This window comes from Lottia gigantea (genome assembly GCF_000327385.1).
Source record: "Lottia gigantea unplaced genomic scaffold LOTGIsca_183, whole genome shotgun sequence".
In the NCBI taxonomy this organism is placed as follows: Eukaryota; Metazoa; Mollusca; class Gastropoda; family Lottiidae; genus Lottia; species Lottia gigantea.
Genome location: NW_008708332.1, coordinates 192,315 through 218,315, shown reverse-complemented (window position 1 = coordinate 218,315; position 26,001 = coordinate 192,315). Strand labels below are relative to the sequence as shown.

The window sequence follows — 26,001 nt, the reverse complement described above, 5'->3', positions numbered from 1 at the left end:
CCATTTTCAATTCAAATCTGTTTTGGAGATGGTAATGGATTTATGGTGAGAATGGGTGTGAACAAGTACTCGCAGTACTGCTGCAGATGAATTTGATGCCTGTATATATGCTGTTTGATATCATACGTCCAGAGTGCGTTACGTCAACGAACGAAACTTACACGGAATGGGACGGTGATTATAATTGATTGGTAACTTCGGTTTGCTATATCTATCTGTGTACAAGGACTAGATGTCCCGGAAGGAAATATTTGTAGTGTCGGAACTTCCTCTCTTAGGTGCGAACTTTATGTATGTGATCAATAGAGACATTCATTGTTTATCAATTTTTTTTTTATATTTATCTTTGTTAATTTATTTTTGTATATATAAATGTGTTAACAACCTTTTTTTGTTTTCCTATTTGAGGGGGGAAATTAGGATCCGCTCATCTAGCTTGTGACAGTCATTCTCTATTGTTGTATTTACTAACTTAAATTTTCTGTAGCTGTGGCTAAATTTACTAAGACCGGACTAAGACTGTCGTTGCGTGTGGATCGCAGGTTTTCTCAGACCACCCAATTGTTGCATCCAGTCCAGATGGTTTGGTCAGGGGTAATTCCACTCTGGAGGTGAATTATCATGTAAGCCGAATGACCAAACCATATCCCCATTGTGTGTGTCATATTTAACCGGGGGTGATAATGAGAGGCCAAACTTGTTATTTTGGAGTGTTCACATAAATTGACATTAAAAAATTATGTGAACAATTAACAAAATTAAACAGACTATTTTCGAAGGAAAAAGTCTGGCATTGACGATTACAGTCCATTAGACTTGTCCCAAATATTAATAACATCACACATTTACATTGTTGGATTCACTCAATTATAAAGCAGAAGAAAAACGTATCTTACGGTGTGTTGCCTAAGAAATATAATCATCTGGCTGATAATGCAAGAGGAATTACACGGCGTCCACTGTTCTATACGAATGACGATAACCCACTTTCTTGCTAAACTCTGGGGAACGCGTGGCCACTCCTATTCGAATATTTAAGAGAGGACGACATCCTTCATTCGCAATATAATTTCAACAAAGTAATGTTTTTGCGTGCCGAAGTTGAAGGTTTACAAAATCAAGGGCCATAACTGCAAAAGATTCATCCGATACTAAGTTTTATCAGCATAAAAATTGGAACAAGTCATATGGAAGCATTTACACTCAATCAAGAGCAATGTCACATCTCAAGGGAGGTAACTGTTAAACATATTCCTGAAATAGGTCAACATCACAGTTCCCATGAGCATTTTAATCAATCGGCATTCTATTCATGTACAATTGTCTTATTATACAAATTTACTGGTACAAATTCATTAGTCTTGCTTCATAATTAACATTAATAATTTATGTTTAATATTGACCTCTTTCCATAGAGAAATTCGCATATGGTTTTAAAACTATAAAAGGTTTGAACACAATAGGTAAAAGTATATCTATGCAAAAAATCATAGATGGAAACAATATCACAGCAATACACCGCACTGTGGCACTAAAACCACAAAATACGAAAAATTAAACAGATAAAACAAATGACTTAAACATAAAACAACTTAACTAGTGTGGGGAGAGGGTATTGTAGTTCTTTGCAAGGTGTCCAAATACCACCATCTCTCTAAACTGCAAGAAATGTCCCGATATTGGACTGATGAATATAAATCTTGAAGTAAAACTGACGTTTGCCTGGTTACACGATGTTATATTGTAAACCTCAAGACTAGTTGGTTCAGTATCTTTGTAACATAACGTGGTTCCATGATACGTTTCTATAGTACATAGTCCAGTGTAGCTCAACCGTAACTCGAAACCTATTATTTGATCCATGTTCACTACAACATAATACAAAGATGACTTAAGACGAAATGTAACTTTATTACAGCTACCATTATAAGTACAGTTTATATATGAAATTCAAAGAAACGTTTACCATCATCATGAATTCAAGGTTGTTGCGGACGTCATTCGTCATATCAATACCATAAATATTATTATTATTATTATTAATGATGCAGCGCATTGAGAAATAATCCGTGAGTAAAACAGAATATTCTAAAACTAGAAGAGTAAATAGCAATCTCAATATAATATATATATATATACAAAATTCTGAAGAAAATATCGGTAAAGTAGACAAATAATACCTTCCTTAAGTGGCATTTAGTAATTGAGGTATGAATATACATTGCTTGATAAAGGCGTAAGTATCATCGTCGAAACGTCGCAAGTTATTTATTAAAGTAATTGTTATCCTTAAAATTGTGTTCATATAACCAATAATACCGTTTAAATAGTATATATTTGATGCCAACATGTTTCAATTACATATTTTCAAGACTATGATAGTAAATATTAACTTTCTTCATTCATATTGATCTACGTTAACTAATCTATCCAAATAAATGCATTCGGGAAAGAACACGCAATATATAAAGCAAGCGCTTGCGAAGAGATCATCAAAAGACTGGATTTCGTCTGAGAGAAAGCGTTAGCTTTACATATAGATTTTGTGTACTAATCCGAATGTATTTGTTTTGATATATATTATCACGAATTCATTGGGTCTTACCTGCGAATCCGTTATATACAAAAATAGACTGAAGATTATATATGCCCTCCATGTCTACACACCACCATTCTAGTGCAGACGATTGTGTTCGGGCGGCTCTAGATTGTGAACCGTCAACTCCTCTACAAGGTGTCCCTAAACCATCTTTACTGCTACTATTAACAGGCTTATGCAAGGCTATGTTCTCGATGAAGGCATCTGGAATAATCCATAATGGAGCTTTAAATAACTAACATAGTTTCTCAAAAGTGGCTCTAAACTTAGTTGCGTTCAGCCCGATACCCACCTGCGATGTCATCGGTCCGAACACAATCGTATCTGTGTACAACCTGTTTTGAATAGGAATAGTCGGCCGACGCGATTCATGGCGTATTATGTGATAACGTCTGTCAGCAAAATCGCGAGTGTGTCTGGTTAAGTTAAATGTGTTGCCGATCATCCGATAAGCGATGCTACGATGGCATCGGGCTTACGATAAATTATGCAACACGAAGGAGATAACAATTTTAATTGGGTCATGACAGGACAGTTGTTGCCCAACTGTTAACATCGATAGTCTTCTGAAAATTATTTCAACTAATGCTCTGATAAACACCTTTAAAAATGATCCGTTCTGAAAACGGAATTGCTGAAATTTGTGTAAGTCAACAGGCAAGTGAGAACTAATCCAATTAGAGTCCACTTTGAGGAGTATCCAATCATGCCTCCCTTATGTGAACTCCTATTGATTCAAAAGGAGCAATGAAGTTGTTTTGTGTCGCTCTCATCTCGGACGTACTTATCACACAACCTGTTATTTTCTCAAACAGTCTGTGAGAATTGCCTCGAGCTTTGTTTAACTCCTAGCTCGTATCTAGGTGTTCTTTAGTCCGTTTGGGTGCTGATGCTCCTTACCACATTTTATTTCATTTCGAGGAGCCGGCGATCTTGGCTTTGGGGAATTCATCACTCTTTAGTGTTCTGTTGCTTAATCCGGGTGACTACATTTAACGTCAAGAAGAATTCAACAGCTAAGTATGCCGAATACATTACAAGAACCAACCCCAAATCACTGTTTGTATCGCGACCTCGGTCGGACTCAGAACGGAACTTTTTAAAGCAGAGGAGTAATTTGGTATGAATATTTACACAATTAGAATATAATTGACTTTTGACCCCTTGTTATACCTTTTTTATTCGTGACTTTTTTTGTGGTTTGGTGCAGATGCACCTTAAAACATTTCATAACTTTTTTTTGCCCAAGGTGTAATTCTTGAGACTTTTTTTGGGGGATTCTAGAGGGTCACTACTTCAGAAAAATACCGGTAGACGATTACCTAATATTAAAGTTACAGTAAAAAGATTTACCTTTGGGTAATAGTGTTACCATTCCAACATCTATAACATTTAACTGTCCCACACAATACAGAATTTTATCATACAAATAACACATCTGTCGCGATGTATGATACGCCACACCAAAGCACTGATCATCAACAAAGCAGGAATAAACACACCCCGCTCGACTTGATACATTCCCGTGACTATAATATGCGGATGAAAGTTTATCTTTAGAATATTGAGTGAATATCGTTGAGGATATTTCAAAACTTTCAGAAATTAACAAAATAAACGAAAATATCTTGAGTGTTTCAAACATTTTGAAAATTACCTTTAAACCTGAAACTTGACAATTACAGTTTCTATCAAACGTTTTAGTCCGTAAATTGAACACAAAATGGTACCTGTAAAATTGAATGGTCGAATGGCACTTTGCTGAATATTGTTGAAAACATGGAAATTGAGAGACACTATCTTTGCTAGATCGTAAAATCACAAACCAATGATGAAAAAATACCACATCAATAGTATCGATTATAAACCAAATATTGATAACGACGTTTCTGTATGTATAGTTCCTTGACTAGGCTTGTCGACTTTATAGCACTCTGTCGAGATTCAATTGACCGAAAGCGTATTCACAAAAGGTTGAAATTGAGATCATAAATTCACTTTGAATAATTAATATCAGATAGAAGTTGAAAAACACAAGTACTAGCCACTTGGGAAATACAAGAAGTACGAATTAGATGCCATGTAATATTATTATTTTACTGTTTCTGCCTTCAGAAAACAACTCCTTAAAATGTACATTAACTTACAGGTCTGAAGGGGTCTATACACTTTCATTAAAACCATCAATATTATTGACTCAATACATTGACATATAAACTATTGATAGAAAATGCCCACTCACGATTCAATAGTGCTGTCATTAATACCATCAATACTTTGATGAGTGTTCATTGAAATTCTGAAAATATTGACACTCGGTCAATAATGTGTTTCAATAATTGACGCTCTATCACTATAATGATGAATCTTTAATAAAATTCAAATGTGAAATGCATAAATTTGCATAACAACCAAGATATATGCCAAATAGCATTCATATTATCTAAACTGGTATCACTCTTATGGGGAAATATGGTTAGAAACCAGTAAAAAATTAATGAATTTGGAGTTCATCGTCGATTTTGCGATTTCTACATTTTCATCATTTTTTCTCTTTATTTTCAAATCCATTCCTCATTATAACAAAACACTACATTTTAAAAATAAAATCACGTTTTTAAAACCCAAACCAAACCCCACCAGTCTTATATCGAGATTCTTGATGATGCTAGTACATGTATACCAAACCAAAGGAGAGGAACCCCACAAGACACGTCTCAACAAGTCCCTAGCTAAGGGAATCAAGGACATCTACAAACGGTTTACGGTTGAGCTGGTGTCGCCAGACAAGATACAGAATCCATGCAAGTCTTTGAACTGATGCATATGAAGTCCAAAGACTCGGTTCGCATCTCTGAAATCGGTAAAGACTGCAGCTGCCATTGTCATCGGGGGGTATAATAAGGGTTGCACCGCCCTTGAAGATGTCATTGATGATTTTGACGAGGGAACAATAAAGGCAGACAAGAAACGTGTATGATGCAGATAAGGGGGACTGGGGAGCAAAAGGTACAAGAGAGTTAAAGAGTACCTTTTGTCTGGCAAAAGAGGCTGATGAACAAAAGAAAAGTTAAGGAGTGACATAGCATAGTGGGCGATTGGAATTGGGGATACTGATGCTGACTCTCATGGTAAATAAGCTTTCTCAGAATGCACTTTTTGTATAGACAATACATTGTCAGCAGCTAATGAACTTTTTACTTGAGGAAGTATATCAATTTCTCCCTTAAAAGTGATATCGGGTGTCTAAAGAGTAAGCATATGTAGTCTGGCGAAATTGCACAAGAAATGCACAAGAGGTGAAAGCAAAACAAATCAGTAGACCGATACAACAAAGTCATAGAAAAAATGTCGAATACTTTGCAATATATTAAGTTAGGTATTAAGGGGTGAAAACCGACACTGGACAGACTTTATCTTACCTGAAGGAGGATTTGAACCGACGGCACCTAATCGCTAGGGTTAACTTACTGCTTTTTGGCAGTATATTAAAATAAATGGATTCACGATATTCTTACTCTTCTAGACATTTGATACCACACCACTTTTCATTATGACATACTTATCCACCTGTGATTGCCTGACAGTGAAACACATTCTGATTGAGTGCAAGTATCTCAAACCTTTGAGATCCCAGCACTACCGTGATGGATCTTTACAATTATTTGCGCAACCTTCTCTAGGTTGTGCCTTTTTTTAAAACAAGCAGGTCTTTATTTTAAATTTTAAATAGATTAGTCATTGTTTGTTTTACATATTTTGTTTGTTTTTAATACCACCATGTGGCATATTACCTGTCATATTGTTTTTAGTGTTTTTTTTGTAGTCATTAAATGACTTTTCCTGTGATAAGGTTTTCTCGTCTTGTTTTGTTCTGTGATTGTTTTTTGTTATATATTGTTTACTGTTTTAGTTTTGCTTTTATGACATGATATTTACACCGTATTCTGGAGTTATATAGCCCGTTTGGTGCTGATGCTCCTAAATGCATTTCATTTCTATTTCATGTCCACCTGTGATTGACATACTTCCTCAACGTTCATTAGCTGCTACTAATGTTTCACCAATAGGTTGTTAGGATTTCGGGTTTCGTTTTGCGGTTCTGATCGTTAGTATTTGCTTTATTTATTCAGAATAAAATAAAAATATAAAGCTAGCAATATTTTTATTAATAACATAAATATATAACAACTTATTTCTAGCATTGGAATTAGAATTGTATTTAAAAATATAATATATATTTCCTATCTAGCCTAGGTACTTTGAATAAAAAGTTTTGAAATTTTGGTATGTTGAACGTAGTTACTAAAACATGAACCGTCCAGGAAACCACTAAAGAAAACGTGAAATGAGCACTTATTTAAAATGGATATTTCTTAAAAATTAATTACTTGTTTGGCCTAATTAGCTTGCTTAAATTAATCTCTAAATAGTTTGAGTGTCGTTTCCTGGTTGTTTTTCTGCTCGATTATTGGTCGTTTCACGTTCTTTGGCCTTTTCATGAATTAGTGAGTACGCTTAATGAAAGTTAATTTGACTAATTAATAACGGAAATAAGTTACAATGCCAGAAAGAGATATATCAAGGCAGTTAGGTTATTAAAAGAGAACCAAGAATGTGCGCCACTCGATTGGCAAGTGCTGAACGTTAGCGATTCATGGAATCAACCAGACATTCAATAAAACCAGATGGAACAGAGTTCAGAACGCATTAATAGTAGATGAAGGCAGAATTCAATATCTCGGAGAAATGGATATAGGACAAATTTGAATGCTACTCGAGTATTTTTGTATTCAATTTATGATCTCCAGCAACAGCATTTTTCTAAAATATAATGAATTAATTTAAATTAGTTTTAACTTGAATTTCTTCTCAAATTTAGAATGCATTCAGAAACAATCAATTCGGTTGCTTGATTGTACTCGTACAAATGCAAAAACCCATATTTAGACAATGCGACCAAATACCACCAACTCCTCCAAGACGACGTAGGATCTTGGACTGATGAATATAAACCTTGAAGAGAAAGTGACGCCTGGATGGTTACACGATGTTATGTTGTACAAGGCAAGACCAATTGGTTCAATATCTTCATAACATAGCGTGGTTCCATGATACGATACTACAGAACATTGTCCATAGTTGCCCAAACGTAACTCGAAACCACTTATTTGATTCATGCCTGAAATATGTACATGGATGATTTGTTTAACAGCATAACATTTAAAGAAATGAAATCTATGCCTTAAGAAGCAGAATACGTTAAAATAATGAAAACAACTAAAACAATAAAACACCGATCAATATCACACAAAGGTCACATAGTGACAAAACAAAAAAACAAAAAAAAAAAAAAACGATAAAAACCATATCACAGAAACAGTCATTTAATGACTACAAAAAAAAACACTAAAAACAATATAACAGGTAATACACCACATGGTGGTATTAAAAACAAACAAAATATTTAAAACAAACAATGTCTAATCTATTTAAAATTTAAAATAAAGACCGGCTTGCATTATCTCATAAAGAGAAGGTTGCGCAAATAATTGATGTAAAGATCCAGCACCGTAGTGCTGGAATATGTAACAAAAAAAACAATATCACGGTAGTGCTGGGATCTCAAAGCTTTAACGTTTAAAGAGACCATCAAATTTGATAATTCATATGAAACATTTACGGCTCTAAAATGTAGAAAATGTAGTAAACGCTCACTAGCAGCTTTGATTTTGAATATAAAGATTTGGCAGTACAGTAACAATGACCAGTATGAAATATTTTCAGTCATACACTTCTTTTGAAATTGTTGTGGTCAAGCTGAACAATATTTGTCAAAATCTGACAAGAATATGCCTTGTGATGTTTACGAGCTAAATATTGAAAGTTCCTTCAAGAAAGAGATCAATAATTCATATAAAACATTTTCCATTGTTTGTTATTTTTGATAGGGTTCTTCCATAGGTGATTACAAACACTCTCACGAAATTTCGTTAGACGTTCACTTCCGACATAGGTCAGTGATGCAGGTCGGAAGGACTGACATCGAAAAGGCGTCTAGTCGTTCGGATGGGACAAAAAGAGCAAAGGCTAATGCCGCCGTCCTAGCAAATTTTCCCTCTTAGCATATTGTCTGGCGTCACCCGTCTTCATTCATCATCATCATCATAAGATGCAGAAAAGTAGGACGCAAACATTCTAATTTTTTAAATTATAATAAGATACTAGATATAGATACTTACTATATATCTCACTATTGCCATTGCTGTATATAACAATCGACTGGTAGATATATATTTTCCCCAGGTCAACACACCACCAATCTACTTGTTCTTCACTCTGTATTAGGATGAAACTATTGAGTGAACCGTCAACACCGTTACATGCTCCCTCTATATTTGAAACACTGCTCATATTAACAGGCTTTTTCAAAGCAATGCTTTGTATGAAGGAACCTGAAAAATCCAGAAGCTAGTATATGGAGCTTTAAATGATGCGATCTCTTTCAATCAAAACGTTGTCGCGTTAGTTAACTTCACATTAAAATGGGATAGGGCAATTACTGCTCAAGTTTCATTGTTGCTAGTCTTGTGATCTAATGGTAAGGGCACAGAAATATGTTTAACGCATTGCGTAGGATTTTGAAATCAAACCAGTTTGATATTTGTCGGTGATTTTTGTCATGCCAACGATTGTTTTCTTCGTGTGACTGCACTCACTGTGAGACAAGACTCCACAGAGTGTCAACATCACATCAAGATTCATTTTACCCTCAATTGCATGATTATCAATTGATTCTCGAGGGAAAATGTGTCAGTTGTTCATATCTCAACGTAATATTTCCCTACAATAAAAGTAAAAAGGTTTACCTTTGATTAAAATAGTTTCCATGCCAACATCTACAGCAGGTGTATCAATACAACTTGGGAATGTATCATAATAGTAACATTTTCGTCGCGATTTATGATACGCCACACCAAAGCACAGATCATCAACAAAGCAGGAATATACACACCCCGTTCGACCTATAAACTCCCCTTGACTATAATATCCGGATAAAAGTTCATCTTTTGAATATTGAGTAAAGATCTTTGAGGATATTTCAAAACTTTCAGAAATGAACAAAATAAAAGCGACTTTCTTGAGTAATTGGAGCATTTTTTGTCCTTTCAAACCCGAGATTTTTTTCATGAAAATCGAAAGTTAAAAGTGTAATATTTTATTCTGGACTTAGTGAGCATGACATTGAGATGGTACTCGTCAAATGCAAATGCTCATTTCTTGCGAACACTTGTCCCGTAAAAATTGTATTAGAGAAATCATCATATCATAAATCCTCAAGACCATTGTAAAAATACACTTTCCACACCCATTGTGTCAATAACGGAATCATATGTGAAAGCGATGTGTCTGAATTTATATTATTTTACTCCTTTCCCTGAATTCATAATTCAACAAGAATTGAAAGTACTTCACAATAATCTGAGATTGAGGTAATGAAAACATTGAATATTTGATACTATGTGGATGTAGAACAAAAACAATTGCTTGTCGCTTGGGAATTATATACTTCAAAAGCACGAAAGCTCATTTAATACAATAGTAGCCCAGTCACACCGGGCGGTGACCGTTTCCGATCTTACGGCGGAAAATGCGAAATATAGTCCCATACAATTGAAAAGTTACATATGGAACCATATTGCGTTCTAATAAAATCTATAGGTTTGATGCACTATAGCGTCCAAGACGTTTGCCTAAAGACATTCTAGATTCCGTGGCGATCCCAACAGCGATTATTGGCGAAAATACAGCCAACCAATATCTGACGTGCTAATACTACGCTTATGGCGACCTTTACCCGATCTTGGTTAATTTTCCGTCTCTGCTGCATCTCAGTAAAGAGGCATTTTCGGTGTGACGGGCCATTATAATTTTTAAATATATATGAAATTAATAATTTTGAAAATTGATATTTCTGAAATATCTAAAAGATCTTGATTATACCAGATTGTTGTTGAAAAGTTGAAAAAATTGCTGGTTAAAATTTGGACAAAAGTAGCAACACATCTTAATTGTTAAGAAAGAGGGGAGGGAGGTTTTCTGCACAGATGATTGCGGACACCCACCTTAAGCACAAGCTACAACAAACCAACATAAATTATAATCATATCATCTGTGCAATAAAACTAAGTACAAGCAAAACAATTCAGTGAATCAAAATCTCGTTCAAAGTATGGCAAATTCAAGATAAATTGTATAAAAGTGGACTCATCCAGAAAAGTACCACCAGGTGTAAGGTACCAATGAATTATTGAAGCACTTTACAAACTAAAATTACAAGATATCATTATGACGGTACTCGAAGTCCCTGGGTACTGAATCGTAGCAAAAAATCGAAATTCCAGATAGACCAATTATGCAGACAAATTTAATTTTATACGCCCACATGGAATTAAATATATAACCTGAACTCCGAAACTTTTCATTCGATTGTTACCAATTTCGAACTTCAATGAGATCTCAGTAATATATATATATGCATATTAAGTTTCATCAAGATCAGATAAAAACTGTAGTCTTTATCGTGCCTACTAGCCAAATTTGACGAGACAAAGGCAACAACTCTGACACTGTTCATCCGATTATTACTAATTACGAACTCGACTGCGATCCCATCATTATATACATTCATACCAATTTTCATCAAGATCGGATGTAACGAGTCGACAAATATGTCCATGTGGTCGTATACAAATTATTGATAAAAGCAATATAAAGGACGAATACCTCAGGTGGTGATAATAAACAATGATAAAACAAAGTAACACCAAAATGTGACATTCAAAAAATTAAACTTTAAAATCAACAATGGAATGGATTGGCTTATTTTCTCTTATTTCATCCCAGAACATGTCTGGTGAACATGAAATATTCTTTTGAAATTTAACACTTGCACTTAAACATTGTGATGTGATGCTAAAGCATCGTCAGGATCTTGAAATCATAATTAGTATTTGTATGAAGTTTTGCATTTCTAATGGAAGAGGTGAAGAGATATTTATTGAAGTGTGAATACCTGACGGGCGTTTTTTTCTTCATTCCTCTTTCCAAACTGGAAAAGGAGATAGAAAAATGTCAACGGATTGCGTGGCAAACACCGTAAGAGAAAAAACTTTTATTTGTGAGTTAACCGGATCCATTACCAGCTAATGCTACAACCTTCGAGATCGAATGTAAGTCGAAGAAAACGAAAATAAAAGCTCTAAACAATTTATAATGGGTTGCTCTTACTAATAGTACAAAGGACGAAAACGTAATAATACCTTTGAAAGTAAAACGAGATCGTAGTGTTCTGAATAGCTCTAATAGTTGTCAATATTTTTCGGTTCAGAATAGTCACGTTATTGCCTAACGTGGATAATATAACTGTGATCAGACCAGGAAGTTAGTAATCCGGCCAATGAGAACAGTTTTTAGTCCATCATCTTTCATTTGCATTCATAGTCGACAGAAAAAAGCACATGTCTTATGTAACAAAATACACTTCTACAGGATCAGTCCAAGGTCCGCCATGGGCTATTAACCTGGTATTTTGTTATTGTCCTTTATTGTTTTAGTATGGTCATAGAAATGATCGAAATATATAATACATCATAATTATATTGACGGACATTGAAAAGATAAAAGGTTTAATTTTTAAGTATCTCCTTAAATTATTTCGGGGGATGTCACACCTATCAATATGAGGTATGCAGCAAATGATATAAATATACATTAACAAATTAGAAGGATTAGTATTCACTTGGAAACTGTGGAACTCAGCCAGAACTAGACATTTGATACTCTCCTAGTTCTTAAAAGATCTTGATATAATTCATTTGCTACTGCCTCTACCTCAACTGTTTTGATGCTGATACTTATACTGTAAAAATACACAACGTGAAGAACTTTATTAATATATTTAAAAACCACTAGACGTTTTGATTTAACAACACGGAGAAAAAGGCCTGTACGTAACAAGAGCTTTGTTACATACCCAGCTTTTATGGTGCCGTGACCAGGATTCTGAACGGGTTACAAGTTAAAGAAGAGGAAACGTTCAAGAGGAAACGTATAGCACAACGAATAGGAGGATTCTCTAAAACAATAAGTTCCTTTTTGTTCATTTTTGTGAGTAATCGAAACAATGGAAGGTGAAAACGAGACTGCATTCTTTCAGACTATGTCAAATCAAATTAGTCGATTGACTAATTCCATTTCCACCAACGGTGTCGCTACAATCATCGAACCCTTCGATGGCGACCCTAAGAAATTCAGAGAATGGACCCGCTCTATTGAAAAGTACTCAATATTGGCTTCAATTACGGGCGACCGAATGAAACTAATTGCATACCAGACGAGTAAGGGTGTCGTTTCAAATTTCATAAGGCGTTACCTAGACGCTAATGGAGAGGCAACGTGGGGGGAGCTTAAGAATGAATTGTCGGCACGCTTCGCTAAGGTGACAGACCTACAATATGCGTTAGCTCTTCTTCGAAAATGTAAGCAAAACACGGGTGAAAATGTACAATGTTTTGGGGTAAGACTATTGGTTTTGGCTAGCGAGGCATACTCAGTGTCAAGTCTGGAAGTCGAAAGGCAACTTGTAGGTTTCTTTATTGACGGGTTAAAAGAAAATTACCTTAAAATGAAAATAATACGGGAAAACCCTACCACATTACAAGATGCGGTAACTAGGGCGATGACTGAACAAAATTTACGAAAAAGATTTGCCTTAAGAAGAAATTCGGAATATAGTCGGTCTTCCCAAAATTTTGACCAAATAGAAGACATGGAAGTCGATCATGTAAGACCCAAGAAATGTACGATATGCTATCGGCATGGTCATAGCTCAAGAGAGTGTCGTAATCGGCGACCAATGAGACATAGGGAAATAAACAGTGCTGAAGCCCATCGTCCACAATCACGACCTCCTTTTAAATGTTGGCGATGTGGTAAACTTGGGCACAGACAGGCCGATTGTAAAGTTCGGCTTTCCTCGGAAAACTAATACCCTCTCCTCGAAATTCGGCTGTCGGGGAGAGATCATTTAGGACAAAGAAAACAAAATATTTTAGAAAAACTTCAATTAAAAAAAAAAAGATATTTTTATAAATTTGGCAGGAAATCCAAGTACTTGTATTATGAGATTGGAGAAACAAAATTATAGATCTTTAATCGATACCGGAGCAGAGGTATCATTTATGCACCGTCGCATATATAATAGTCTTAAGTATAAGCCGAAACTTAGAAGGGAAAATGTCACTCTCCGATCGGTTAGTGGACAAGCATTGACAATTAGTGGCAGTGCTGTTTTTGAATTTAAAATTGGTAACAAAGATATAAAACATAAATTCTTCGTAGTAACTTCGATGAATAGGAATTTGATTTTGGGTAGAGATTTTCTATCCGAGAAAAATGTACGCATTTATTTTGATTTGAAATGTCTGAGGATATATGGAACGTATGTTCCCCTTCAGCAGGATGTTCATATTTCGTCGCTCGTAAGATTGACTGAAAGTGTTGTACTTAATCCTCAAAGTAGTTGTTTAGGCATGGCGAGAATTAAGAACCATAGCCTGACTGCACCTATGCTGCAGGTACAAGGTATGGATTCTGGATACCTTAGCAAACAACCAGGTGTAATGGTTGCTAATGCATTAATTGCGGGAATCCACGTGGAACAAAATAATGGACGTTTGCCCATTTCATTGGTTAACAATACTAACCAAACTATAAGGTTAAACAAGGGTTGTTTAGTAGGAAAGGTGGAGCCTGTTGAACATGATGAGGTACATGATTTAACTCCACCCACTAAAAATATCTCAGAGGTTTCTATTGGCAATAATAATGTGTCAAAAGTGTATACTAACAATGACGACTGTTTTAAAGATATAGATGTCCCAGACATACATAGGTCAAAGGTTATAGATATATTGACTAATTATAGAGACATATTTGCTACAAATGATATGGAATTAGGACAAAGATTGTTGACAAAGCTATTGATGACATGCTAGGTGCAGATATAATTGCACCTTCTACGAGTCCCTTTAGTTTTCCAATCGTAGTTGTGGATAAAAAAGATGGTTCCAAGAGATTTTGTGTAGACTATCGTGCCCTCAATAAAATCACCAAAATCAACTCATATCCACTTCCTTTGATTGATGATTTATTGGCACAATTGAATGCAACTTCCTACTATAGTCTAATTGATCTCCGTGCAGGTTACTGGCAGCTGCAGATGCATGCAGATGACAAGGAGAAAACTGCATTTGTATGTCATAGAGATCTGTTTCATTTCAATGTGATGCCGTTCGGTTTAGTAAATGCACCAGGTGTTTTTATGCAATTGGTTGGTCAAGTCTTACAAGGTTTAAGCGAATTTGCTGTAGCATATCTTGATGACATTTTGATATTTTCTAGAACAAAAGAAGAACATCTAAAACATTTGCAACAAGTATTTGATAGGTTAAGACAACACAATTTAAAGTTAAAAGCCAGTAAATGTTCTTTTATGACAAGGGAAACTAAGTACTTAGGTTTCACCATATCACCACAGGGTGTATCACTGATGCAAGCGATACTTGCATTGGTGCATATTTAGCACAAGTTATTGAAGGTGTCGAAACACCTTTTTACTTTTTGAGTCATAGATTGAATTCTACACAAGTCAAATATTCGACAGTACTAAAAGAATGGTTTGCAATTCATTACAGTTTGCAAAAACTCGACTATTATTTGCATAATGCAGAATTCATAATTAGGACAGACCATCAACCATTAAAATATTTATTAGAGTCACCCATTCAGAATAAGCAAATTCAATTATGGGCATTAGGAATTTCAGGCTATAATTGTAAGATAGAATATATACCGGGTAAGAAAAATTCAATGGCTGATCTTTTATCGCGAGTTCCAAAAGCAACTTTTAACAATTTAAATGAAGATGATGACGAAATTGAGCCCCGTATAAATAATAACTCACTTGAGATAAACGCTATAAATTCAAATCAGATTGAGACTAGTAAATATGCTGACTGTGAACTTAATAACCATGACGATACATCTGACAATGAGGACTTTCAGTTAGATTTAGATATGATAGCCGAACAAATGAAGGATGATCAATTACAAAAGCTCAAAACTGATTTACAAAGGGGGACAGTGAAATCCACAATAAATAATAGATATTTACTGGTAGACGATATTGTATATTATATTTCCGATCCGGATGGTGAACCTAATTTACGACTTTATATTCCGACACACTTGACAGAAAAGGTCATCAAACAATATCACGACGATAATGGTCATAGTGGCGTAGATAGATGTTACGCACTAGTAAAGACAAAATATTACTGGCCAGGTCTTTATAAACAACTCTATAAATATATAGGACAATGTATTTTATGTCAAGCAAGGTCAACTGTTAAGAACAAACCCGATTTAGTTGAGATAGGAATACCTCCTTATCCTATGGCAAAGGTATCTTTTGATTTATCTGGTCCATATCCGACAAGTTTGTCTGGAAACAAATATATTGCCAGTTTTGTCTGCATATACTCTGGCTGGATAGAGGCATTCCCCATTCCTGATAAATCTGCACAAAATGTTGCTCATTTGTTAATTGATGAATTCTTTCCCAGATTTGGTTGTCCTTTAGCTATGGTTACTGATAATGGTACCGAGAATGAGAATAGGGTTATGAAAGAAACTTTCCAAAGTTTAAACATTAAACATATTCTTACTTCTTATTATAGACCACAAAGTAACAGTGATGTCGAGCGAAGTCATCGAACGTTACATGATATTCTGTCTAAACGTCTAACAACGGATGTTACCACTTGGGATGTACACCTCAACCAAAGTCTTGCTGCTTTACGATTCAATGTCAACACTAGCACTAAACGATCTCCATTTACCATGTTGTATTCTAGAGATCCGGTGTTACCGCTTGATAATATTCTTAAGCCGAGACGTAAGTTCATGGGTGAAGGTGATTTCCATCAGGTGGCATTGGAGAATCAATACCGGCCATTCCTCCAAGTACATAAATACATGAAAAAAGCTAAGCAACGACAAGCCAAATACGCTAACAAGAATACTAAAAATATTGATTTTAAGACAGGTGACCCAGTATACTATAAGAATTTCTTACGTAAAAATAAACTAGAAGACAGATGGTCACCATACCATCGAATAGTTGAACAAACCTCACCAGTCTCATTCAAAATTAGGAATCAACTCACTAACAGAGTGATAAAGGCTCATGCTGAGCACTTAAGATTAGCTAATATTGATGAATGGGACATACCTAAAGACACAAATAAATTAAGAAAAGCCCAATATGTTGAACCTCCTTCAGAATCTAGTTCAGAAGGTTCCGATTCTGAGTATTCAGAAGATGACGAATTGCCTCTTAGTGAACTAATTAAGAAATACCATAGGGTACGAGGAAACTCGTCGAGTGAAGATGACATACCACTCATGGAAATGGCGCAACGAATTAGAGTAGAAAATGACAGCGCCAATGATGATGATGCTGGCAATCCAGATGATGCCTCATCAAATGATATGGTGGTTGCCTAGATGACTAAGTGTTGATTGGGTTTGATGGGAAAGGGCCCTTCTCAGATTACCATTACAATCAACTACTTTTAATCGAACGCATTATACCACTTAAAAATATTCTTGATATTTTTCATTAAGAACACATAAACGAGACTATCGTGTGTTGCAAATGAACAGATCAATGATGACCTTCTACGCGTTATTTCGCCGGTCATTATTTTGATCCATAGAAGTCATAGATTTCATAGATTTTATTTTTGTTTTGTTCTAAATAGGATTTTGTTTACAAATTTAGAATAGATTTGGATTAATTGATAGAATGATAGAACAAAGTATGCAATTTTAGATAGGGATGAAACAAAACGATGTGTAACAAAATACCCCTCTACAGGATCAGCCCGTGCTTCGCCCACTTATTAACCTAGTATTTTGTTGTGGTCCCTAATATTTTTGGTGTGGTCATAAAAAGGATCAAAAGTTAATAAACCATACTTGGAATTTAGTGGACCACATATATTACTAGTATATATAATAGTTCATATTTTTAGTGTCGGCTTAAACACAGCAGGACATTGAAAATATGAAAGGTTTCAAATTTAAGTATCTATATTAATATATTTGGATATCACACCTATCGACATGACGTTTGCAGCCAATAATATAAATATACCTTGACTGGTCCTTAGAGAGCAGTGTTCACTTGGAAACTGTGGCTCTCAGACAAAACTAGCTATTTTGGAATCTACTAGTTTAATTTTCACCTTGACTTTGGACCATAATATATTGGCTGCTAACTCACCTCGTATCTCTTATGTTTCCTTGTGAATTTTAATACACAACGTGAAGTAAATAAATTATTATAACCATCGAAAGTACTTTGAATCTATTAGTCACGGAATAGAATACAGACGATCACAGCAAAAAGCATACTACTTTGTAATATACGCTTTTCTGGTGCCGTGACCAGGATTCTTGAACGGGATCAAGTTAGAAGAGGAAAACAGGATTCATTAAGAAGAGGAAAACAACGAGGAGGATTTTCCAATCAGTAAGTTCACTTTATTTTTTCTTTCTTAGGAGTTGATTCGAAAGCATGGATACCGAAGCCGGGGCCACATTTTTTCAGTCGTTGTCAAACCAAATTGGTCAATTGACAAATTCCATTTCAACAAACGGTGTTGCTACTATCATCGAAGCATTCGATGGCGAGCCTAAGAAATTTAGGGAATGGACTCGTTCCATTGAAAAATATTCAATTTTGGCATCTGTTTCGGCTGACAGAATGAACTTGATTGCTTACCAAACGAGCAAGGGTGTAGTGTCTAATTTTATAAGGCGTTATATGGACTTGCATGGAGATGCAACATGGCCGGAACTTAAAAATGAACTTTCGGCTCGGTTTGCTGAGGTAACCGACCCTCAGCATGCTTTTGCGCTCTTGAGAAAATGTAGACAAAATCATGGAGAAAACGTCCAATGTTTCGGGGAACGTCTCTTGGTCCTCGCTAGTGAGGCATACACTGGTGAGGCCAGTTAAGAAATCGAGAGGCAATTGGTAGGGTTTTTCATAGACGGGTTAAAGGAAAATTATCTTAAATTTAAAATAATACGGGATAACCCCACAACATTACAAACTGCCGTAACAACGGCCATGAAAGAACAAAATTTGCGAAAAAGATTTGCTCTTAGGACAGGCCATGAGGTTCCTCGCGCAAATCCAAATTATGACGATGAACCAATGGAAATTGACCATGTCCGTCCTAAACGATGCAAAATTTGTTTCAAACACGGTCATTATGCAAATGAGTGTCGCAGTCAAAGGCACACAAGTAGAAATAGGCAAGTTAATAGTACGGAAAGTTACCCTAGAAATAATAATACAGATAGTTACCATAGAAATAATAATACAGAAGGTTATCGTAAGAGTAATCAAATTAAATGTTGGCGTTGTGGCAAACTTGGTCACAGACAAGCTGACTGTAAGGTTCGATTTTCGGAAAACTAATATCCTCTCCTCGAGGTTCGGCTATCGGGGAGAGTTCTAAATCTATGACTAATAAAAATAAAAAGACTTTTTCAATAAACATGGCAGGTAGTCCGAGCACCTGTTTTATCAAATTAGGAAAACAATATTTTAGAACACTAATTGACACCGGTGCAGAAGTGTCTTTAATGCACCGACGTGTTTATGATAATTTAAAATATAGGCCGAAACTCAGGAATCGAAAATGTCATATTAAGATCAGTAAGTGGACAGGCATTGATAATTAACGGCAGTGCCGAATTTGAATTCAAAATTGGAAATAAGGATGTTAAACATAAATTTTTCGTTGTCTCTTCTATGAATAGAAATTTGATACTTGGTAGAGATTTTTTGGCAGAAAAAAATGTTAGGATATATTTTGATTTGAAGTGCTTGAGGATTTATGGAACGTATGTTCCTCTTCAACAGGATGTTCATATTTCGTCTCTTTTACGGTTGACGGAAAATGTTATTTTGTGTCCTCAGAGCAGTTGTTTGAGCGTAGCTAGAGTCAAACACCTCAACTCTGGTGGCCCCATGCTGCAAGCGCAAGGTACTAATACTGGCTTTCTCAGCAGGCAACCAGGAGTCATGGTAGCTAACGCTTTAATTTCTCTTGTTCAGGTGGAACGAAATAATGGTCGTATGCCCATTACCTTGGTTAATAATACTAACCAAACTTTAAAGTTGAAAAGAGGTTGTTTGGTAGGTCAAGTGGAACCTGTCGAACATGATGACGTACACGAACTGGCTCCTTCTAAAGATTTAGGCGAGGTGTGTCATGTTGATTATGACGATGACTGTTTTAAAGATATTAACGTGCCTAACGTGCACAAGTCACGTGTGACTAACATATTAAATAACTATAGGGATATTTTTGCAGCAAATGACATGGAACTAGGTCAAACAGACACTGTGAAAATGAAAATCGACATAGGTGATCACTCACCTATAAAGTTAAGACCATATAGGACTCCACTTAATAAAAGGAAGATAGTGGATAAAGCTATTGATGACATGTTAGGTGCGGGGATAATTGCACATTCCACATCACCTTTTAGTTTCCCTATTGTGGTCGTAGATAAAAAAGATGGATCCAAAAGGTTTTGTGTTGACTTCCGCGCATTGAACAAAATCACTAAAATTAACTCCTACCCTCTCCCATTAATTGATGACCTATTAGCGCAACTAAATGCAACTTCCTACTACAGCCTCATTGACCTTCGAGCTGGATACTGGCAGGTGCAGATGCATGCAGATGACAAAGAAAAGACGGCATTTGTATGCCATAGAGGTTTGTTCCATTTTAATGTCATGCCCTTCGGTTTAGTAAATGCACCAGGAGTTTTCATGCAACTAGTTGGACGTGTCCTTGAGGGTTTAAGTGATTTTGCCGTTGCATACCTAGATGATATCTTGATATTCTCCAAGACTAAGGAAGACCATTTTAAGCACTTGCAACTCGTCTTTGATAGATTAAGACTGCATAATTTAAAACTTAAGGCAAGTAAATGTTCGTTCGTGCAAAACGAAACAAAATATTTAGGTTTTACTATTACACCTAATGGAGTTTCTGCTGACCCAGATAAAGTCAGGGCATTAAAAGCTATGACGCCTCCAACGACAGTGACAGAAACGAGGTCGTTTATAGGAGGAATGAGTTATTACAGACGCTTAATTCCAAATTTCAGTAAAATTGCGGAACCATTGATTCATTTAACAAAGAAATTCGCAAGGTTCAATTGGACAGATGAATGTCAACAAGCTTTCGACTTCTTAAAAGATAGTCTCACCACGATACCCTTTTTAGGTTATCCTAATTCAAATTTACCATACGTTCTTTATACTGATGCAAGCGATACTTGCATTGGTGCATGTTTAGCCCAAGTCATAGACGGAGTCGAAACTCCAATTTACTTTTTGAGTCATAAATTAAATTCTACACAAACTAAATATTCTACAGTATTGAAAGAATGCTATGCCATTCACTATAGTTTACAGAAATTAGATTATTATTTACATAATGCTGAATTCATAATCAGAACAGATAATCAACCTTTAAAGTATTTATTAGAATCACCTATTCAAAACAAACAAATTCAGCTATGGGCACTAGGGATTTCTGGATATAATTGCAAGATAGAATACATTCCTGGTAAGAGTAATTCAGTAGCTGACCTATTGTCGCGAGTACCTAAAGCAACTTTTGATAACATGACTGAGGACGAGGAAGAGATAGAGCCTCGGATTAATAATAACTCGTTTGAAATAAATGTTATAAACTCAAACAAGCATGACCTAAGTGAGTTTGCCGATTATAAAGAAGGTGATGATGACGGTTCAATAGACATTGAGGACAATCAGGTTGATTTAAATATGATAATAGAACAGGCAAAAGATGACGATTTACAAAAGATTAAGACTGATTTACAAAAAGGATTGTTAAAGCCGGCAACCAATAACAAGTATTTGTTAGTCAATGATGTTTTATATTATATATCTGATCAAGACGGGGATCCTAATTTGAGACTATATATCCCAAAGCATTTGACGGAAAAGGTAATTAGACAATACCATGACGATAATGGACATAGTGGTATAGACAGGTGTTACGCTCTGATTTGCACCAAATACTACTGGAAGGGACTTTATAAACAACTTTATAAATATATAGAAATATGTGTTACATGTCAATCAAGGTCAACAAGTAAGAATAAACCGGATTTAATAGAAACAGGCATACCACCGTACCCAATGGCTAAGATTGCTTTGGATCTTTCAGGTCCATATCCCACAAGCCTGTCAGGTAATAAATATATAGCCAGTTTTGTATGTATATATTCTGGTTGGGTAGAAGCCTTTGCAATTCCGGATAAGTCTGCTCAAAATGTTGCACATTTATTAATTGACGAATTCTTTCCTAGATATGGCTGTCCTTTGGCAATGGTTACTGATAACGGTACTGAAAATGAGAATAAAGTGATGAGAGAAACTCTACAACATTTTAATATTAAACACGCTAGCGCTAGCACAAAACAATCTCCTTTTACAATGCTTTATTCTAGAGATCCAGTGCTGCCGCTTGATAACATCCTCAAGCCAAGACGTAAGTTTTTAGGTGAAGGTGATTTCCATCAAATAGCATTGGAAAATCAGCACCGTTCTTTCTTGCAAGTTCATAAATACAAAACAAAGGCCAAGAAAAGACAAGCCAAGTACGCAAATAGGAAAACTAAGAATGTAGACTTTAAAGTAGGTGACCCAGTATATTATAAAAACTTTTTACGCAAGAATAAATTAGAAGACAGGTGGACACCTTATTATAGAATTGTTAAAAAAACCTCGCCAGTCTCATTTAGAATTCGAAGCCAACTCACAGGCCGATTAACTAAGGCTCATGCTGAGCACTTGCGATTGGCTAATATCGATGAATGGGACATTCCTAAAGATGACAATAAATTAAGGAAAGCCAAGTATGTCGAACCTCTTTCAGATTCTAGTTCAGACAATGATGAATCTGACATAGATGATAATGATTCTGAGTATTCAGAAGATGACGAAGTACCTCTTGCTAAGTTAGTAAAGAAAAATCGTCGAGTAAGGGAAAACTCCTCAAGTGAAAGCGATATACCACTTATGGAAATGGCTCAAAGGCTTAGAGCCCAAGATGAAAGCGCTAATGATAATGTTGATGAAAGCGCTAATGGAACTAATGATGATAATCATGATAAATCATCATTAAGTGACGTGCTGATTGCTTAGTTGAGTATTAGTTATGGGTTTGTTGGGATTGATGAGGAAAGGGCCCTTCTCTGAAATCTGTTGCAACATTCTACAAATTAATCAAAGAACTTTTAGTCACACGCAGTATTTTCATTATGAACACAATAGCGAGGATATCGTGTGTCGGAAATGAATAGATCAATGATGACCTGGTTACGGCGTTACCTTACGCTGGTCATCACTTTTGATCTGAGTATTGGATCCGTTTTTATATAAAGTACATGTACATAAGTCGACTTGGTTTATCTTTTATGTTGGTAAAGGTGTAAATAATTCCTTTATGTTTAATTATAATAATGTATGTTTCAGATACAATGAATCTTTTATTGGTGGTTACGTTCATAGTTATGTGTGAATCGAACAAGATTTTCCAGAATGTTCTGTTTCGCCCAGTGAACCAAATCTCCACCAGTCGTTCGAAATGGTTGTTAACGTTAGTACATGATGTGAATCCATTCTTGAGGTTTACCAGTGACCTCGCTACTGACGTAGGACGAACTCTCCTCGCCGTAGATGACATCATGTCTAACTATACCCATAGAAACGGCAGCACTGAGTACGCAAATACCTTTGGCAAACTAAAATTAGAAGTCACCACGTTAAGAGACGAAATTGAAGATCTCCTTGATGGCGTTAATGATTATAGAGCTTTATCAACGAAACACGATAGGCATAACAATAGGCATAAAAGAGCATTAATACCATTTGTAGGCAAAGCTTTGAGTTGGTTATTTGGCACAGTCAGCTCAGGGGATTTAGATTCAATTCGAAAGAACATTAATTTACTTGCAGCAAATCAGCATGCAATAACGCATGTAGTAGCTGAGAGTTTATCGATTTTGAATGTCTCCAGACTGCAAATATCGGAGAATAGACAACAGATTAATATATTGTCAAACAGTTCACGAAATTTAGATGTAAAAATTCAAACTGCGGTTAAGCAATTTCGAAAGAAACTTGTAAATTTAGAAGGTTTTCTTCATTTATACTTAAGAATGAAGTTAGTTTTAGATGATATCAAACAAATGTTTTTAAGGGCCGATCTCTAGTGTGAAACTTCCAAAAGTCCAAAGAAAAATTTGTTGGCATTATTATCGGTATTTTAACATGCATATCATTTATTGAGGACAATAAAATAATAGTAGTAGTGAATATTCCTCTTTTGGATCATGACGGCATTTTCGAAATTTATAAAATTCATAATTTACCTTTACCAATGACAAATAAAATGATACTTTCAAAATCAAAAGCTACATTTAAAATGGTTGCCTCTTATCGAATTGAAGCCGACGTCATTGCTGTTAATAAAGATAGAACACAATATGCCATTTTAGATTATGACGAAGCAAAAATGTGTTCAAATCCCTTAATTGGATTCTGTCAAATTCGAAGTCCAATTTACCCTATCAATTTGTCTCAACTTTGCGTGATGGTTTTGTTTACGGAAAATAAGAAAAAAATTGCTCAATTGTGCAAAGTATATATTAAACCCAATTGTATTTTGCCTATGGCAACATACATTGCAAACGGTATTTGGATGGTCGTTTCTCAAAGACCAACTCGATTTTCAATTATATGTCATCAAACAAGTTTTTTACACCGATCCGTCATAGTGCAACCACCCATGCAATCCATTCAACTTCCACCCACTTGTAAAGCTCAGAATGACTATTTGGAACTTCCGGCTCATTTTTCGAACGAAAGTACCTATTTTGATACCACATCATTTGATAGTTTAACATTGGCTTTTAATGAGTCAATGCTTGATATTTGGAAACCATTCGTGGATCAATTTCAAAATTATACTCTTACAGAGTTACCTCCAAAATTACAAAATATTGAGAAAATTCCTCTAAATGAGCTAACATACGAAATTAGACACTTGCAGCAAATTAAAAACGATAAGTCCCATGATTGGCATCTTTGGCAATTAATTCTCTTTGGCATTGGCATAGTAGCGACAGTGTTAGTTGTCCATTTTCTAGTCATAAGGTATGTCAAGACTGGAATCTTGCGACGGGGGGTTCGGTCCATCCTACGCAGTAGAGCAACTCCTGAGAAGGAGAATGAAGCGCCTACTGAATTGGAAATGACTCCAATCAACAACAACAACATTGCCTCTGAACCTGCTTTCGCAAGTGCACCACTTTTGCCAGAAAACGAAAACATATACCCGGCCATTCCAGAACCGACAAGTCAACCTAGATTTCCACCTCAAGGTCAATTACTATATGACCGATTACTCCGGTTGAGTCAACCCCAAGGTCAAAACAATGACGACCCGGGAAGATAATTAATTAACTTTTGTTTTGAGCAAGTATTTGTAGGCTAATGGTTACGTGGATATGGTAATGATTTAATGGTAGATAAGATATATATTTTTAATTGGTGGAAACATTTTAATTGGTGGATATATTTTAATTGGTGGATATATTTTAATTGGTGGATATATTTTAATTGGTGGATATTCCATTGGTGGATACATTTACAGTGACCTATATATAAACTTTGGCTATGAAGCCTTGTTCTTTTCAAAACTCTCTTATCCTTGATGAATTACTTTTGTAATGTGTGTTTTTAATTTCTTATTGTTGATTTTGTTGTATTGGAGGGTCGATAGGTGTGAAGATCGTTTAGAGCCCTGGGATTAGGGGGAATTTTCGATACTTGTAGCATACCTGTTTTTATTTTACGATTAGCATATGATTTTTATGACCAAATAGCATGGGGAGGAATGTAACAAAATACCCCTCTACAGGATCAGCCCGTGCTTCGCCCACTTATTAACCTAGTATTTTGTTGTGGTCCCTAATATTTTTGGTGTGGTCATAAAAAGGATCAAAAGTTAATAAACCATACTTGGAATTTAGTGGACCACATATATTACTAGTATATATAATAGTTCATATTTTTAGTGTCGGCTTAAACACAGCAGGACATTGAAAATATGAAAGGTTTCAAATTTAAGTATCTATATTAATAT

The 26,001-nt window shown here is 35.5% G+C and overlaps 4 protein-coding genes across 4 annotated transcripts; 2 read left to right on the top strand and 2 right to left on the bottom strand.

Annotated features, from left to right (window-relative positions):
- Positions 1-1,242: 1,242 nt before the first annotated feature.
- LOTGIDRAFT_174142 (hypothetical protein) lies at positions 1,243-4,244 on the bottom strand (the record flags this gene model as incomplete). The annotated part of the gene is made up of 4 exons (XM_009052470.1): positions 1,243-1,254; positions 1,717-1,868; positions 2,606-2,803; positions 3,953-4,244. The coding sequence occupies 4 exons, from the start codon at positions 4,242-4,244 to the stop codon at positions 1,243-1,245; spliced, it is 654 nt and encodes a 217-aa protein (XP_009050718.1).
- A 3,128-nt stretch (positions 4,245-7,372) lies between these two features.
- On the bottom strand, positions 7,373-9,364 carry LOTGIDRAFT_174141 (hypothetical protein; the record flags this gene model as incomplete). The annotated part of the gene is made up of 4 exons (XM_009052469.1): positions 7,373-7,423; positions 7,567-7,781; positions 8,842-9,054; positions 9,319-9,364. 4 exons carry the CDS (start codon positions 9,362-9,364, stop codon positions 7,373-7,375), a joined length of 525 nt encoding a protein of 174 aa, XP_009050717.1.
- A 3,421-nt stretch (positions 9,365-12,785) lies between these two features.
- LOTGIDRAFT_174140 (hypothetical protein) lies at positions 12,786-13,649 on the top strand (the record flags this gene model as incomplete). Its single annotated transcript, XM_009052468.1, has 1 exon — positions 12,786-13,649. The coding sequence occupies one exon, from the start codon at positions 12,786-12,788 to the stop codon at positions 13,647-13,649; it is 864 nt and encodes a 287-aa protein (XP_009050716.1).
- A 544-nt stretch (positions 13,650-14,193) lies between these two features.
- LOTGIDRAFT_174139 (hypothetical protein) lies at positions 14,194-17,230 on the top strand (the record flags this gene model as incomplete). The annotated part of the gene is made up of 2 exons (XM_009052467.1): positions 14,194-14,555; positions 16,579-17,230. The coding sequence occupies 2 exons, from the start codon at positions 14,194-14,196 to the stop codon at positions 17,228-17,230; spliced, it is 1,014 nt and encodes a 337-aa protein (XP_009050715.1).
- Positions 17,231-26,001: the final 8,771 nt, after the last annotated feature.